Source organism: Eptatretus burgeri, chromosome 10 (assembly GCF_056783735.1).
Source record: "Eptatretus burgeri isolate ZD-2024b chromosome 10, Ebu_testis_v1, whole genome shotgun sequence".
Taxonomy (NCBI): Eukaryota; Metazoa; Chordata; class Myxini; order Myxiniformes; family Myxinidae; genus Eptatretus; species Eptatretus burgeri.
Genome location: NC_140970.1, coordinates 34,444,638 through 34,458,586, shown reverse-complemented (window position 1 = coordinate 34,458,586; position 13,949 = coordinate 34,444,638). Strand labels below are relative to the sequence as shown.

The 13,949-nt window shown below is 42.4% G+C and overlaps 1 protein-coding gene across 4 annotated transcripts in view; it reads left to right on the top strand.

The window, feature by feature from the left end:
* ELP5 (elongator acetyltransferase complex subunit 5) overlaps nt 1–12,702 on the top strand; it is a 14,822-nt gene extending 2,120 nt beyond the window's left edge. For 3 of the 4 annotated variants that reach the window (XM_085897830.1, XM_085897834.1, XM_085897831.1), the window contains 7 exons: nt 3,429–3,489; nt 3,711–3,791; nt 4,402–4,637; nt 6,728–6,927; nt 7,184–7,279; nt 10,050–10,150; nt 12,199–12,702. In XM_085897830.1, the coding sequence (XP_085753956.1) occupies nt 3,429–3,489; nt 3,711–3,791; nt 4,402–4,637; nt 6,728–6,927; nt 7,184–7,279; nt 10,050–10,150; nt 12,199–12,310 (887 nt within the window). In that variant the 3' untranslated portion in view covers nt 12,311–12,702. Of the gene's footprint in view, nt 1–795; nt 882–3,428; nt 3,490–3,710; nt 3,792–4,401; nt 4,638–6,727; nt 6,928–7,183; nt 7,280–10,049; nt 10,151–12,198 lie in introns of all 4 variants that reach the window. The other variant, XM_085897832.1, reaches the window with a different exon arrangement.
* Nucleotides 12,703–13,949: the final 1,247 nt, after the last annotated feature.

Sequence of the window (13,949 nt, the reverse complement as noted above, 5' to 3'; positions counted from 1 at the left end):
TTGCTTTTTGTCGGTTTAACTCTGCTCTGTGTCTCCCCCTCCCCGATTATCGTTGTTAAATGTACCAGCTCGTTTTCTGTGCTTTCCTCCATTGGCCAAGCATGGTGCGTGTTGTGAATTGGTAGGGCCGTTCGTGCCGTGGATTGTTCATTTGGTCCGGTGCAGCTTTGGTAACTTCCGCTCGGTTACGCCGGATCCGAGTCGGTGATAGCGACTTGATTCAGACAAAGTCGGTCGAGGGTGTGATTTTTTTCCCCGGTAGTTGGACGACGTGGGTATTTAGGTATATTGAAATTTGGCAATTAACCCTACCCCACACTGTCAAAATATTGGCGACCACGCTCCGCTAAGGGACCCGTGACCTTTCGGACTTATCCGAGAGTCACGACCTAAATTCCGGGGTGTTCGGTGGAAACGACTCTATTGCTCCACCTCGTGGTCGTTTATCGCCACCTAACCCCGGCCCACAGCAATATGACCAGCCCAGGAGACATCATGGTTACTCGCGAGGTCAGGAAGTTCAAGACGCAACCTCCTTCCAGTGAGTAATCATGGACATGGATCTGTGAGTTTGTGGATTCTTCTCCAGAACGACAGGGTAAGACTGTGAGACTTGCCAGGATTGAAAGGCATGTCCTTTTGTCAGACCAGCAATGCAATCAATTGCAGATCAGTAGAGAGCGATGCATCTGCAGGTTGGCGGTCAATAGGATGGGGGTATTGTATGACAATGTGGAGTCGTCTGCAAAAAGGAAGTTATTTTTTTTTTTTTTAATTTTTTTTTTTTTAATCCAGAGTGTCGGAGAGGTGGTTTATGTATATGAGGAACAAGACTGGGCCTAAAACACTGCGTTGGAGCACTCCAGGCTCCACTGTTAGAGGTGAGGATATGGTTCCATTGACATTAACATTTTGACTGTGAGTGGAGGAGGTCGGAAATCCACTTCTGGACATGACGAATGCTCCAGGAAGCAAGCTTGACAAGTAGAGCAGGATGTCAGACGGTTTCTATTATCCAATATATATCCATGGAGATGGCCCTGAACCCTTGTTTGAGATTTAGGACCTCCAGTCGATACTGCGAGAAGAGCAGCAGTACATACAAAGTTGAGTGATTAGGATGGAATAACCAGAGTTGGTGTCAAAGCCACCCAATTCTCGCCTGTTTATACATTTATCGTTTTTAAAAGACTAGTCTAATAATTATTTTTTTTTTAAAGCATTGCAGTAAAGTATAATTTTAAAGCAATATATATATATATTTTTTATATTGTAATCAGTAACAAGAGCATAATATATGCCCGAACAAGAAGGTATATACAGAATTGTGCTACGACATGGAAAACAGCATCCTGGTTGCCATGGCAACCACTTTAGATGACGAACGTATGTCGTGACACACCGTCTCCACAGTCTGTACCGATGTACCAAATATGAAAGGTGAAAGTTGAAAATTTTGGGAGTTAGAGCGCGGACAGGAACGGATGGACGGACGGACGGACGGATGACCGGTATCACATAATACGCCGCAATATATATATATATATATATATATATATATATATATATATATATATATATATATATATATATATATATATATATATATATATATATATATATATATATATATATATATATATATCGGGCGTAAAAAAAACAGTGTGGTAGATAAAAACATTAGAAAGGAAAAAATAACTTGCACCAAAAACTTTAACATTTTCACGCTCACGCTCACGCCGGGGGTATCGCTATAGCTCTCTGTTCTTCGAACAGGCGAGCTAAAAACGAATGGTCAGAGATCAGTCTGTTTGAAAAGACAATGTCGGTAGCAATGATGGATTCCTCTTGATGTTGCTTGTAATTGGAAGTAATCTTACTGATCTGTAGTTAAGAGGATCTATTTTTCCACACTTCTCGTGAATGGGATTATTTTTTGCTGTGATCTCCAGGGAACCATGAGGTGGCCAAAGGAGTACAGGCTTAAGAGCACAGATAGAGGAGTTAAGCAAGAGCAGCAGAGCAAGATTTCAGAATGTGGGCGCTGAGTCCAACTGGGCCCATCACTTAAGCAGCTTTGAGGGAACAGAACTTTCTCTGCTTTCTCGAGTGAGGAGGACACAGTAGGTACAAAGGTGGGGACAGAGTGAAGTGGGTTTGTACACTTGATTTGGAAGCAAACACAGTTGAAAGGTTCTGCTTTATCTTGAGCAGTGTCTGTGATGACTCCTTTGTTGAGACTGGAATGGCACTCGGCAGAGCGCATACCTCTGCCAGGCTGTACAGTTTACATTTTGTATCCCACTGATAGGCCGTATCCGGATCTTCACCAAAATCGAATCAATTCGTTCTAGTCGCACACCCTACCTGTCCACCAAGTTTTGTCCAAATCCGTCCATAACTTTTTGAGATATCCTGCTCATCGACAGACAGACAAACAGACGGTGAAAACATAACCTCGGCCCACCTTCGTTGGCCGAGATAATAATGAGATGGAGGGACGGCCTCAAGATGGACACACACTTGTTGTGAGCCTTATGGAATGAACTAAAGTTACCTTCAATCGTGCAAGCTACTTGATTACAACCGTTTTCCCGCAAGATTCAGCGTATTAGGCCCGAGAAGGATTGGATATCCGCAGAGATAATTAGATATATCGGTGCATGAGAGAAAGTGGGCTGTGATGAAAGTATTCGCAGGCAGAATCAATGGCTGATGCTTGGGAAAAGTATCCCAATCCTTTTGTGAAAGGATAGATTGGCGTCAAAATTCTGACATTTTCCTATTCAACCAAGTCAAAACAGGGGTCAAAGCAGAACATTAAAAAAAATGCTTGTGAAACTTTTTTGCCATGTTTCAACTCTGCTTTCGGTGCGAAGCTCGGGGATTTGCAATGGCGTGCCATCGACTTCGCTCTCGTGTTTTGTTTTGTTTTGATTCACATCGAATTATCGTATGACTCTCGTTCTGATTATGTATTGTACAAGAACCTACAAGTTGACGGTCTTACCTTTTTTCTCGAGTTATGTCCCAACTGTTACAGAAGGATGTAGAGGAGGAGAGGAGATTGGGGCCATACTCTGTGCAGAGTGTTGGTGCTGCTTAAGCAGTCTCCTTGGCTAGTGGGCACAATCCTCGACGGGTCTCCACTCCGACACAGTACACCAGCATCCTGGCACTCATTTTGCCAACTTCCGAAATGAACCATCCCTTCATATGTTGGTGGTTGTTGTTGTTGTCAGAAGGATGACAGGCCGAGTTGACCCCACCTGGTATTAATTCAACAGCTGAGCGGGATTTGAACTCAGGACCCTAGGATCCAAAGCCCACCACCCTAATCATTAAGCCAACACCAGGCATAAGGATATAGAGATGCTGTGTATTTAAATCAAAGTCTGCATTCATTTGAACAAGTTCTTATCTTTCAGATTCGGTTGAGAATTCAGGCCGGTCGTTGTTCAACTCCCTCGTGAAAACCACGGCAATGCGGTGAGATTTTAATCCTATTCATGCTTGTTTCACATGCTTTCAAATATATATATTTTTTTTAAAATGCAATTTATAATTGTAGGCATTGAGGTAAGAGAGGTAGCTACCCTTACGAGTTCAAGTCGCTACGGTTTGTTTGAATCTGTTACATTCAATAAGGATTGTTCGCTTTGGGATTGTGGGTAACCATCCCTTCATATATCTCGTATGTTGGTTTGCAGGGGGGATTTAGTGCAGGTTTTCCATTTTGAACAATCGAAGGTTGAGCTTACAGCAGGATTTGAAGATGGCTTGGTCTCACAGTGAGTACAACCTGTTACTTGTGATGTGCAGACCCCTTGTGATCCCCCAAAACTTTGCAGACCACCATATACAACTATCATAGTGACGTGCATCTGCTTAGTGCAGAGGTCCCTCAGAGTGGGGGACAAGAAAGTACTCACCGAGTTGTGCTCTGAGGCTCTGATGACACCATGTACTTTACAAAAATAATTCCAAAATCACAGTGATATGGATTCGGGCTACGTCCTCCACCCTCCCTACCCCCCCTAAATCCCTCCCACACGTAGTGGACCCTGGCAGATGACAAATTTGGAACCATTGACAGAACGGACAAGGACATTTGACGGCAAAGGACATATCAAGACCGGATACAGATTTGAACCGAGGATTCCGTCATCATGAGCCACGTGCTCAGATGTGAACACCAAACAAGCCAATTCAGACTTGTACACAATCGACATCCTCTTCCTGTCTTGTCGGCTGACCACGCTTATGCCTTCTGTGCTTGCATCGATGACGTGGTGTTGAGCAGACTATATTAAAAACTGACAGCTTGTTTGGGATAAAATTGAAAGCTTTTGAATGTCTTTCGTATCTTGTCACCTTTCTTTTGTTTGTTTAAACAATCAGGATGTTGTTCCACGATTGTTTCTCGGACCCTGTTGGCTGGAATTGCACAGAGGGCATTTTAAATGAGCCTCTGGAGAGAGAAACCTTTCGGGAGATGGTGCAGAAGAGCGCCGGCAGCATTGGATCGCGTCCAATTACTGTGGCTTTTGACTCTCTTTCACCGCTCCTCTGGGCCAATGGCTGGCCCCGCCTCTGCCATGCATTGCATTCACTAGTTTCTCAGCATTCCAAACATGGTAGGTGAACTCAAAGGCTCAACAAAATGCACATTTTGTGGTTGATTATGTTCCATCATCTTGACCATCAAACGTGTTTAAAAATAAATAAATTGCACAAGAATTGTTGTTGCAATGTTGGCCTCGTGGTGAGGACACTAGATTAGCCTTCCAGAAGATGAGAGTTCAAATCCAGCTCAAAGCAGCAGTATTAAAGAATTTTTTTTTTCTCAGCTTTCTAAAGATTCTCATCTTCTGCAAACAGTTAGTCTCAAGAGAATTTCCATGTCAGATCCGGCTGGTTAGGTGATTTGAACATGAGACATCAATCCATATATAGTACCGTCGGACCCCGGCATTTGCAGGGGATACGTTCGTGAAAAATGCCGCGAATGTCGGGGCATTGTTTCAATGGGGAAAAGGAGGATAGGTTCCCGGCAGTTCATGATTCATAAGGAAAACCACGAATACGCGAAGCACAGGGCCCAGAACGCTGAAGAAGGTCACATTTAATGAACCGCGAATACTCGCGGTCCACTGATAGTGGAACCGTGAATGTCGGGGTCCGATAATGTTGTGATCTGGTTCTTAATGCCCCCAGGGGTTTTGGCTGACGCACTCATTCCCTTGTGAGGGGCACTTCAACCCGAATCCCCCCCCCCCAAAATAGAAAATATAAAACGATTCCCAAAAACTGATAATTGCAAGAATTGCACATCTTGGAATTGCTTGAGAACAGATATCGGATCATTCGGCTAATGGTTTGGGATAACCAAAAGTAATGGTCATCACCCACAAACTTATGGATCATGTCATTAGATTAATTGCTTAATTATAGATAGAGGTTGTTATTTGTGGAAAGTTTGATGGAAGAGGTTATGAATAATCTGTTTTAGTCTTGACATTTGATCACAACACTCGTTGAGGTATGATATTAGCAATGAATACCATGTATTTGATTTATTTATTTATTTATTTATTTTAATTGTGTATGATGATAGAGAAGTGTGAAAAATCAGTCGAGTGATGCAAAAACGCTTGAATGAGAAAGGGTCACTTGCATGGCATTTCGGTGTAAAAGAAACGGTGTATATAAAATCCCAGTAGTTGGATGTCTGTTCCATTGGTGAGGAGAGATACCATGGCAGTCTCTCACCGCTTGGTGTCTTATCACCTCCAAAAGAATGTTTTTTTTTTTTGGGAAGAGTTTTTGTATGAAAGCCTCTCACACCACAGTGCTCTTAACTTGACTCAAGGTCAGACTTACAATATGAGCCAATAGCAGTGAGTACTGTTCTTGAGTTTGGCTACAAATTGTGTATGGTGGTTGGTGGCAACACCAACATTATTAACACCAACAGCTGAGTAGAAGGACAAGATAGGAAACTTGGACAAACAATGGGTGGGGGGGGGCAGGAGAGTATGCATTGGGCAGACAAGATGGATGCAGAAGGAAACTCCAAGGAGGGAAAACTGGGAATTTGGGAGAAGGAGGAATTTGGATGGAGGAAGGATTGGGGTGGAGTGGGGGGGGGGGTGGGGGTAGAAAAGATCATGGTTTTGGATGGTGGATGATCTGAGATGGTGGTGAACAGCTGTTTTGAAGACCTGGAGGGAAGAATGAGATTCAAGAGAATGTGGAAGTTGATTCCACGGGTGGGAAAAAATAAACAAGAATGAATGAGCAGAGTTGAGCAGTGATCGAGGATTTAGGATGAAACTACCGAAATCCAGGATCACTGGTTGAAGTGGAGTGACCAACCAAATGGTCACTGGCAACATTTTAAGGAAACTGTTAATGTCTCCTATTATTCTAATTCAAGTAAATTTATGTCACATGTCTTTGTCATTTACTCTGCATATGTTTCTTTGTCTCTCTTTGTATTCTAACTGTAATGAAGGTCGCCATCACATCATAACATCTTGATATGCATTGCAACCCAATTTTATCCATATCTCGGGGTGTCGCTCTAGCAAGAAATGGGAATTTGGCGAGGATACCAGATCACTTACATTTTTCAAAAGAATATGTACAACCAATTTTATTAACATCTTTTAGTGCAAAAAAAAAAAAAATAACATTTAGCCTTCACTTGTATGATTGTGTGTAGGTATGAGCTCTTGTAGACTCCTCTGTCTTCTGCATTGTGACGTGCACCCCAGCGGTGAAACGGCGGCCGTCTGCCACATGGCTAATACCACGCTCACTGTGCTTACACCACCACCGAAACAGGCTCTGTCATCTTCCGTCGGTGAGATGCTGCAAATTGAGGCATCTGCTTGTCGCCAGTCTGGCCGTGGTGCCGTCGAGGTAGATATATCTATTCATCATTCTTTAGCATGTTTGTGCTGATATGTTAAAATGCCGCCATATAAAGCACTAACTTTGATGGAAAAAAAATTACAACTTGGAATTGCTTTGCTGGCATGTGCTTGCACGTAGTCTGGCATGAAGGGAAGTCGCTCGTTTAACTTGCTCTTCATGCCTTTTTTGCTGGTGGTGGTGGTGGTTGTTATACATAGTGAGGTTACTATCACTGATGGTGGGACATGTGATGATTATACAGAAGGCAACAGTCATCTTGGATGCAGACCTCACTGCGAATGTGCTTCTGCCGACTATGTTTGTCAAAGAAAAACTGACAGAAGATGTAAACAGCAAGGTAGGTTCTCATGTCGGAGCCAGATCTCATAAAATAATGTGTACTTCTTTGTTTTTTTTATAGCTGGCATTGGTACACCTTTATAATAGCAGCTGCTCCTTTTGAAAGTCCAATGCCCCTGAAGGATCACAGCTACATGATTACATTTTAAACTATAACGACACTTGGTAGAGCACATGCCTCTGCCAGGCTGAACAGTTTACATTTTGTATCCCCCTGATAGGCCAGATCTGCATCTGGACCATTCCTCCTTGTCACACACCAAAATCTAATCTTCTTATTGTCACCTAGCCAACTCATCCACCAAGTGTTGTCATAACGCATCCACAACGTTTTAAGATATCGTTTTTGTGTTCCTGTCTCTCAATGGCGAAGAATCACTTTAAAATTCTTGTGGCCGTATCCGTATCCTGAATTTCGCCAAAATCGAATCAATTCTTCCTTGTCATGCACCCAACCTGTCCAGTGAGTTTTGTCCAAATCCATTCATAACCTTTTGAGATATCCTGCTCGCAGACAGACGGGGAAGAAAACATAACCTATGTCCACCTTCGGTGGTGGAGGTAATGATAATTGACAATAATAATTATTATTGTCAATTATCATTACCTCCGCCACCTCTGCTCCGTAATTATAATTACGAGAACAACATGACCCCTCTTTTTTCCTCTCCCACACTCAACGGCCGTTCCGGATGTTTCCACTTAAAATAGCATAAATTAAAAAAACAGGAATTATTTAATACCTTTTGAATTTAATTGTTTTATTTATTAATTAGATTTAATTACTAATCATAAATTAAGTTACAAATTTAAATACTATCCGGTATTTCTGTTTATATTGTGAATTAAATTATGTGTTGTTACATGGAAGAGGGGGCCTGGTGTTGGGTTCGTGGTTGGGGTGGCAGCTTGGGATCCTAGGGTCCTGAGTTCAAGCCCTGTTGGCCGCTGAATTAATATACACCAGGAGGTTGACTCAGCCTGTCATCCTTCTGAGGTCGGCAAAAATGAGTACCAATGTACTGGTAAGGGGGACACTGTGTCAGCGACATAGCCGCGTCCCAACCAATGATGCAACCAGCAGCCACAGGCTGCACTCGATAGAGAGAGATGGAAGAGGTGGATGCACAGCTAGACTATGGTAAGAATAGTATGGACTGTGTCATCGAGTAGGGTAGATTTACTCCTGTCATAACCTGATGTTGGCTTAACGGTTATGGTGGCTGGCTTAAGATCTTAGGGTTTTGAGTTTGAGCCCATGTCGTGCTGTTGACATAACACCAGCTGGGTTGACTCAGCCTGTCATCCTTTCGAGATCGGCAAATTGAGAACCAACTTGCTGGTAATGGGCACAGCCGTGCTTCTAGAGAATGATGCAACCATTCGGTCAAACTTACTCTTTCAGGAGTAAGGCGGACATAATATGTGCAATGAGGGGACAGTGATTGTAAATAATAGATCAGAATAGGGTAATGGTATGTTGTGTAAAACCTCCTGTATAGGTGAGACCAGGTGGAGGACTTGGGCAAAAGGCACGGGAAAGCTTGAGGTTCTTTAAAAGGAAACATCACAGGCCGTTTGGCCAGAGGACTGCAGGCCATGGTGGTGAAGTAGACTGTGGAGAGTGGAAAGGGGCCACCCCACTGGTCAGGTAGGCCCAGAAATTGGCGCCTCCCGCAAATATCAGTGGCCGATAATTGGACTAGCCACGTGCTGGAAAGGTGGAGACTGTGGGGTGAAAAGGCCATGTCCGTACGTGTACGCAGCAGTTGAGCTTTTGACACCAGAGAAGAAGACATTTCTCCCTCTCTTTCTGCTTGGCCACCTCCCTTGTCTCCTGACCTCCTCATTGCCATCACCCCCCACATCGCATCTGATGCTGTTCCACACCAGCTTGTGCCACATTATCCTGCAACCGCAACCAGCTCATTCCAACCTTAAATCGTTGCCTGTGTTCCCTTTTTGTGGCTTGAGTCAATTATTGTTTTTGAGTACACAACTTTAATTGAGCTTGGTTCAGTCAAAGGTTGACCCTTCATAAAGTGTTTGCCATGCTGGATGATGTCGCTGTATTTTTGTCGGCAGTGCTTCAAGTCCAACTGTCTCCAGATTTTTCCACCCCCCCCGCCCCTCTTTTCAAGATCCAGGGTCATGGCAGAGCTTGGTTGTTGGTGTTGTCTGCATTTATTCCATTCATTACCAGATTGTTGTTTTGTTTTTGTTCCATGCTCCTCCCATCATCAAATCCCGTAACATCCTATAACTTAGCCTTGACAGCTATATCTGATAGTTATCAGAATTTGTCTCGAGGACTTTTGATGAGGGTCGACCGTTTGAGCTCTTCATAAGAAGGCTGTTTAGTTATTGATTTGCAGGGACACTCAGATAAGTATAAAATACAAAACTAGCAAAGGTAATCATCTATCTTTCTTCTACAAGCTGACAGTTCCTCCAGATGTATCCAATCTTCATCATACATTTTGGTTTGGATGTACTCGCATACGCAGCCGCTTTTGCTTTTTGCAACATCTCTTGATGCAAGGAGTGTTGTCGTATGTTCTAAACTTTCTCACAACTCGTACGTGGACAACGTTTTCTTTTCTTGCATTTTATTGCAATAATATTCATGAATAAGATCTATGAATGTGTAGAATTTACTATTCACAACTATTTTCTTGTGAGAAATATCCCCCCCAAAAAATTGAAAATGTTTTCTTCATTTCGAAATTGCTCTGTGTCGGTTGTGTTGCTTTTGTACCTTCCACCAGAATGATCCAACGGCAGACCTGCCCTTCAACCTGCGCTTGAGTGATGATGAAAGGTGTGCTCGTGACGGCCTGGTGCTACCATTTTATATCAGTGCAAAGAGGTACATTTGCAGGTTCTCAGCAACTTTAATTTCTTTATGTAGAGTCATCGACAAATCTTGAAAAAGTTTTGTTTATACTGTATTACAAACTGTTTCATGAGTACTAAAAGTTTTCAACATATTGTCGCGTCGACGGCTCAACTAATGTCGAGCTCATTGCGGCGGGAGGTTAAAATCCCGCGATGCATCAAACAGGTTTAACTCCTGTGGAGATTAATGGCGGGCAATGTGTGTGCGGGTCATGAGGAGAGACAAGAGAACCTTAGCTCTTTTAAAACCAACGGGTTTCTTCCTGAACCACAAGCAATAAATAAATCGGGGAATGGTGCTCGTGAGGAGCTGACGGCAGGTTGGGATAGGGAAAGAAAGGGGGAACACGGAATTGATCATATATAATTGAATACAATGTGAATAAAAATGAATCAAAAGAAATCTAAGGTGTCTCACTCCGTACTCAATTTCAGATGGGAAAGGGACAAAACCGGGGGACTCAGCTCTGGTGGTAGCGGGGGAGAAGGATGGGTGCGTAGCAGCCACGAGGAGGGATGAGGAAGCGTTGGGCAAGACGATGAGCAGGCAGCAGACGCCCAAACTAGCACAGGGCGAAGGCAGGCAAACTGGACAATCTCCTCCGAGCTCTCCTCCCTCCTGTTAGCTTCGCTCAACTCCTGTTCTCAGACTTTTTCTCCATTTTACCTCAGCCCTCAGCTCTCTTGATCGTGTTCACCGTTCTCCTCAGACCAACCACTCTATGAGCTCCTCCCTCTTCTCCCGGGCAACACTCCACCTCTGGAAGGCGTCTATAGCTCCGCTCCTGGAGGCGTTCATAGTCCTGCCCCCCTCTTCCTCTCTTGCCAAGTCTCCCAGCACCCCCGTTAGAGGTTTACATCGGGGTTTATACAAACAATTTCCTTAACCATAATCCCTGACTAATTATTACCACGCACCACTCTCTGTATATGCCCAGTGCTGGCTTAATGGTAAGGGTGGTGTGCTTGGCATCCTAGTGATCCTGAGTTCAAATCCCACCTGGCTGTTGAATGAATACCCAGTATTTGGCTGGTCCCAGTTTATAATAAGATTGTCCAGTATTTTGTGCTCTTTAATGGCGTTGGTGACACGCTTCACAAACCCGGTTTGGATGTCTACGAAATTTGTCTCCATTTCGACAACGACATGTTGTTCGACGACAGTTCGGAAGATATGTGCAGTTATTGATTCGATGTTTTGATTAGAATGATGTTTTTTAAAATCTAACCTTAGTGTACGATGGGTGGTGCGTAAATGTTGACCAACATTTACTTGGTTTTTCATACTGTATTTTATGTCGCCGTTATGCACTAATCACGTGTATCGTTTTACTTCGGCAAATTAGCATCAACAGCGGCAATGCCATGCCGTTTGACTGTGGCTCTTTATTAATTTACATATTCGATGAATTATAGTGTATTTGTATGATGTATACAAAACATACGCAGATGTATGTTTTCCGCAAATTCTAATTCGCCCAAAATGGTTTGAAAGTTAATCCATGAAAGATAATTCCCATGAATATTTAGTAAACTACAGTATGCTTGTCGGTATCTGAGCGTTTTTGCAGACACGTATCTCAGCCATATACCCTTTTCCCCCAACGTTTTATTTTCATCTGCCCTCTCTCATATATTCCCCCTTGATTTTTTTTCTCCATCCCTCTTCTCACTCCCCATGTAACAACTCCCCCCCACCCCCATTCTCACTTCTTTCCTGAGTGGTATAGGGGTACATCAAACATCAAGGCTTGGTGAAGGCCATTTTGTCATTGAAATGCTTTATCGGACCTCTGAGTTCTCAGTTGGTCTAACCCAAAAATCTCAAGTTTGTTGGGGCCCTGAGTTTTGCACTATTTCACGTTTCTTCATTAGTTTAACCTTATTATGTTTTGTTGGAAGATTAATTGCTTTTGTGTAGGGGAGCAAGAAGAATAGAGAAACCATAATCAAGATTGTCTTTCACAAAGTGTTTTTGGTGATTCGTGAAACTCTTGTTGCTGTGCGATGCTGTGACAGGAAACAGGCGATCCTGCAAGGGGCCGATGCTGATGAGGGGCAGATTTTTTACTTGCCTGACAGAGAAGATGATTTTGATGAGGAGGATCCAGATGATGATCTGGATATCTGATGGAAATCTTGACATCAAGTACAATTCCTGTTGGGTGTTCCCAAGCTGAGTGAAATACGATGGACCATCAAAGCCGAGCAAATGGTAGGATTTCCTTTGGAGTTTTGAGGTCAATGAAATGTGATCAGGAACTTGGAGCTTTGTATCGACTGAAGCTCAAACGGTGATTTGCAGCCTCGGGCTGCAAATTGCCGCTTCAGATCGAAAGAGGACAATTTGAAGCTGACTATTGTCTACCATGGCAGACAGCTGTCTGCCTGAACTTTATGTTTAAACCATTATTTATGACAGTTGCTCAAAACATTTTGTGTTTTCTTGTGTTCTTGGATCATTTTCCTATCTCTCAATCTCTTACACAAAGCTGGAGTGCAAATAAATATTTTGAAAACAAATATCAGCGTAAACATTGTGTGTTATTTAAGTATCGATCTTGTAAAGTATTTGCCTTACAGTTGACATTGATGCATGGGTAAAAGGACCATATATTTTATATATATATATATATATATATATATATATATATATATATATATATATATATATATATATATATATATATATATATATATATATATATTATTTACAGTGCCGATATAAAGTCGACATCCCTTTCAAAGTTTCCAGCTTTTGTTGCCTTGTAGCCTGGAATTAAATTACATTAAATCAGACTTTTTCCATCTTTATTCACACATCATAAAACATTCCAGAGTTCTTTGATGTGTTGGATGTAACTCCCCGGGATATTTTCCATTACCACAACTATATATATATATGTATATATATGTATATGTATATATATATATATATATATATGTATATATATGTATATATGTATATATATATATATATATATATATATATATATATATATATATATATATATATATATATATATATATATATATATATTTATTGGTGAGTGTGGTGGGATTGGGATCCGAGGATCCTGAGTTCAAATCCCGCTCAACTGTTGAATTAATTCCAGGCGGTGTAAACTCTGCCTGTCATCCTTCCGAGGTCGGCAAAATGAGTGCCAGCACGCTGGTATCCTGTGTCAGAGTGACGACCCATCCAGGATTGTGTCCAATAGCCAAGGAGACTGCTTGGGCAGCACAAACGCTCTGCATGGAGTATGGTCCCAATGGATGGATATATATATATATATATATATATATATATATATATATATATATATATATATATATATATATATTGTTGGGGCCACGGGTACCGAGACACCAGCTTGTCACTCAGGGGGATTAAACCCCGGTTGTCCTCGGTAGATCCAGACCTGGGGCCACCGCTCACAATTAACGTTGTGGCACGGTGCGTTGTTTTAAAACCACAAACGCCACCCAGTTAACCACCAGTTCCAGTGCCCACCATCTAATTATGCCGTTTAACTAGAGGTCACGTGGTTACCTGAGCAGGGAGCGTGCCCTCAGCAAAGCACCAATGTTATCTCAATTAGATTTTAATTAGGGCGGCCGAGTGTTTTAACCGCTGGTGCGTGCCGACTATTTTTGGTCAAATCTGTGGTAATTACCTCCCAGTCTATCTCGGTACAGACAATGCTCGACCAATGGAAGGAAAGGCCAAACACTGACAGGTTGGAAATCGACAAAATATTTATTAATAA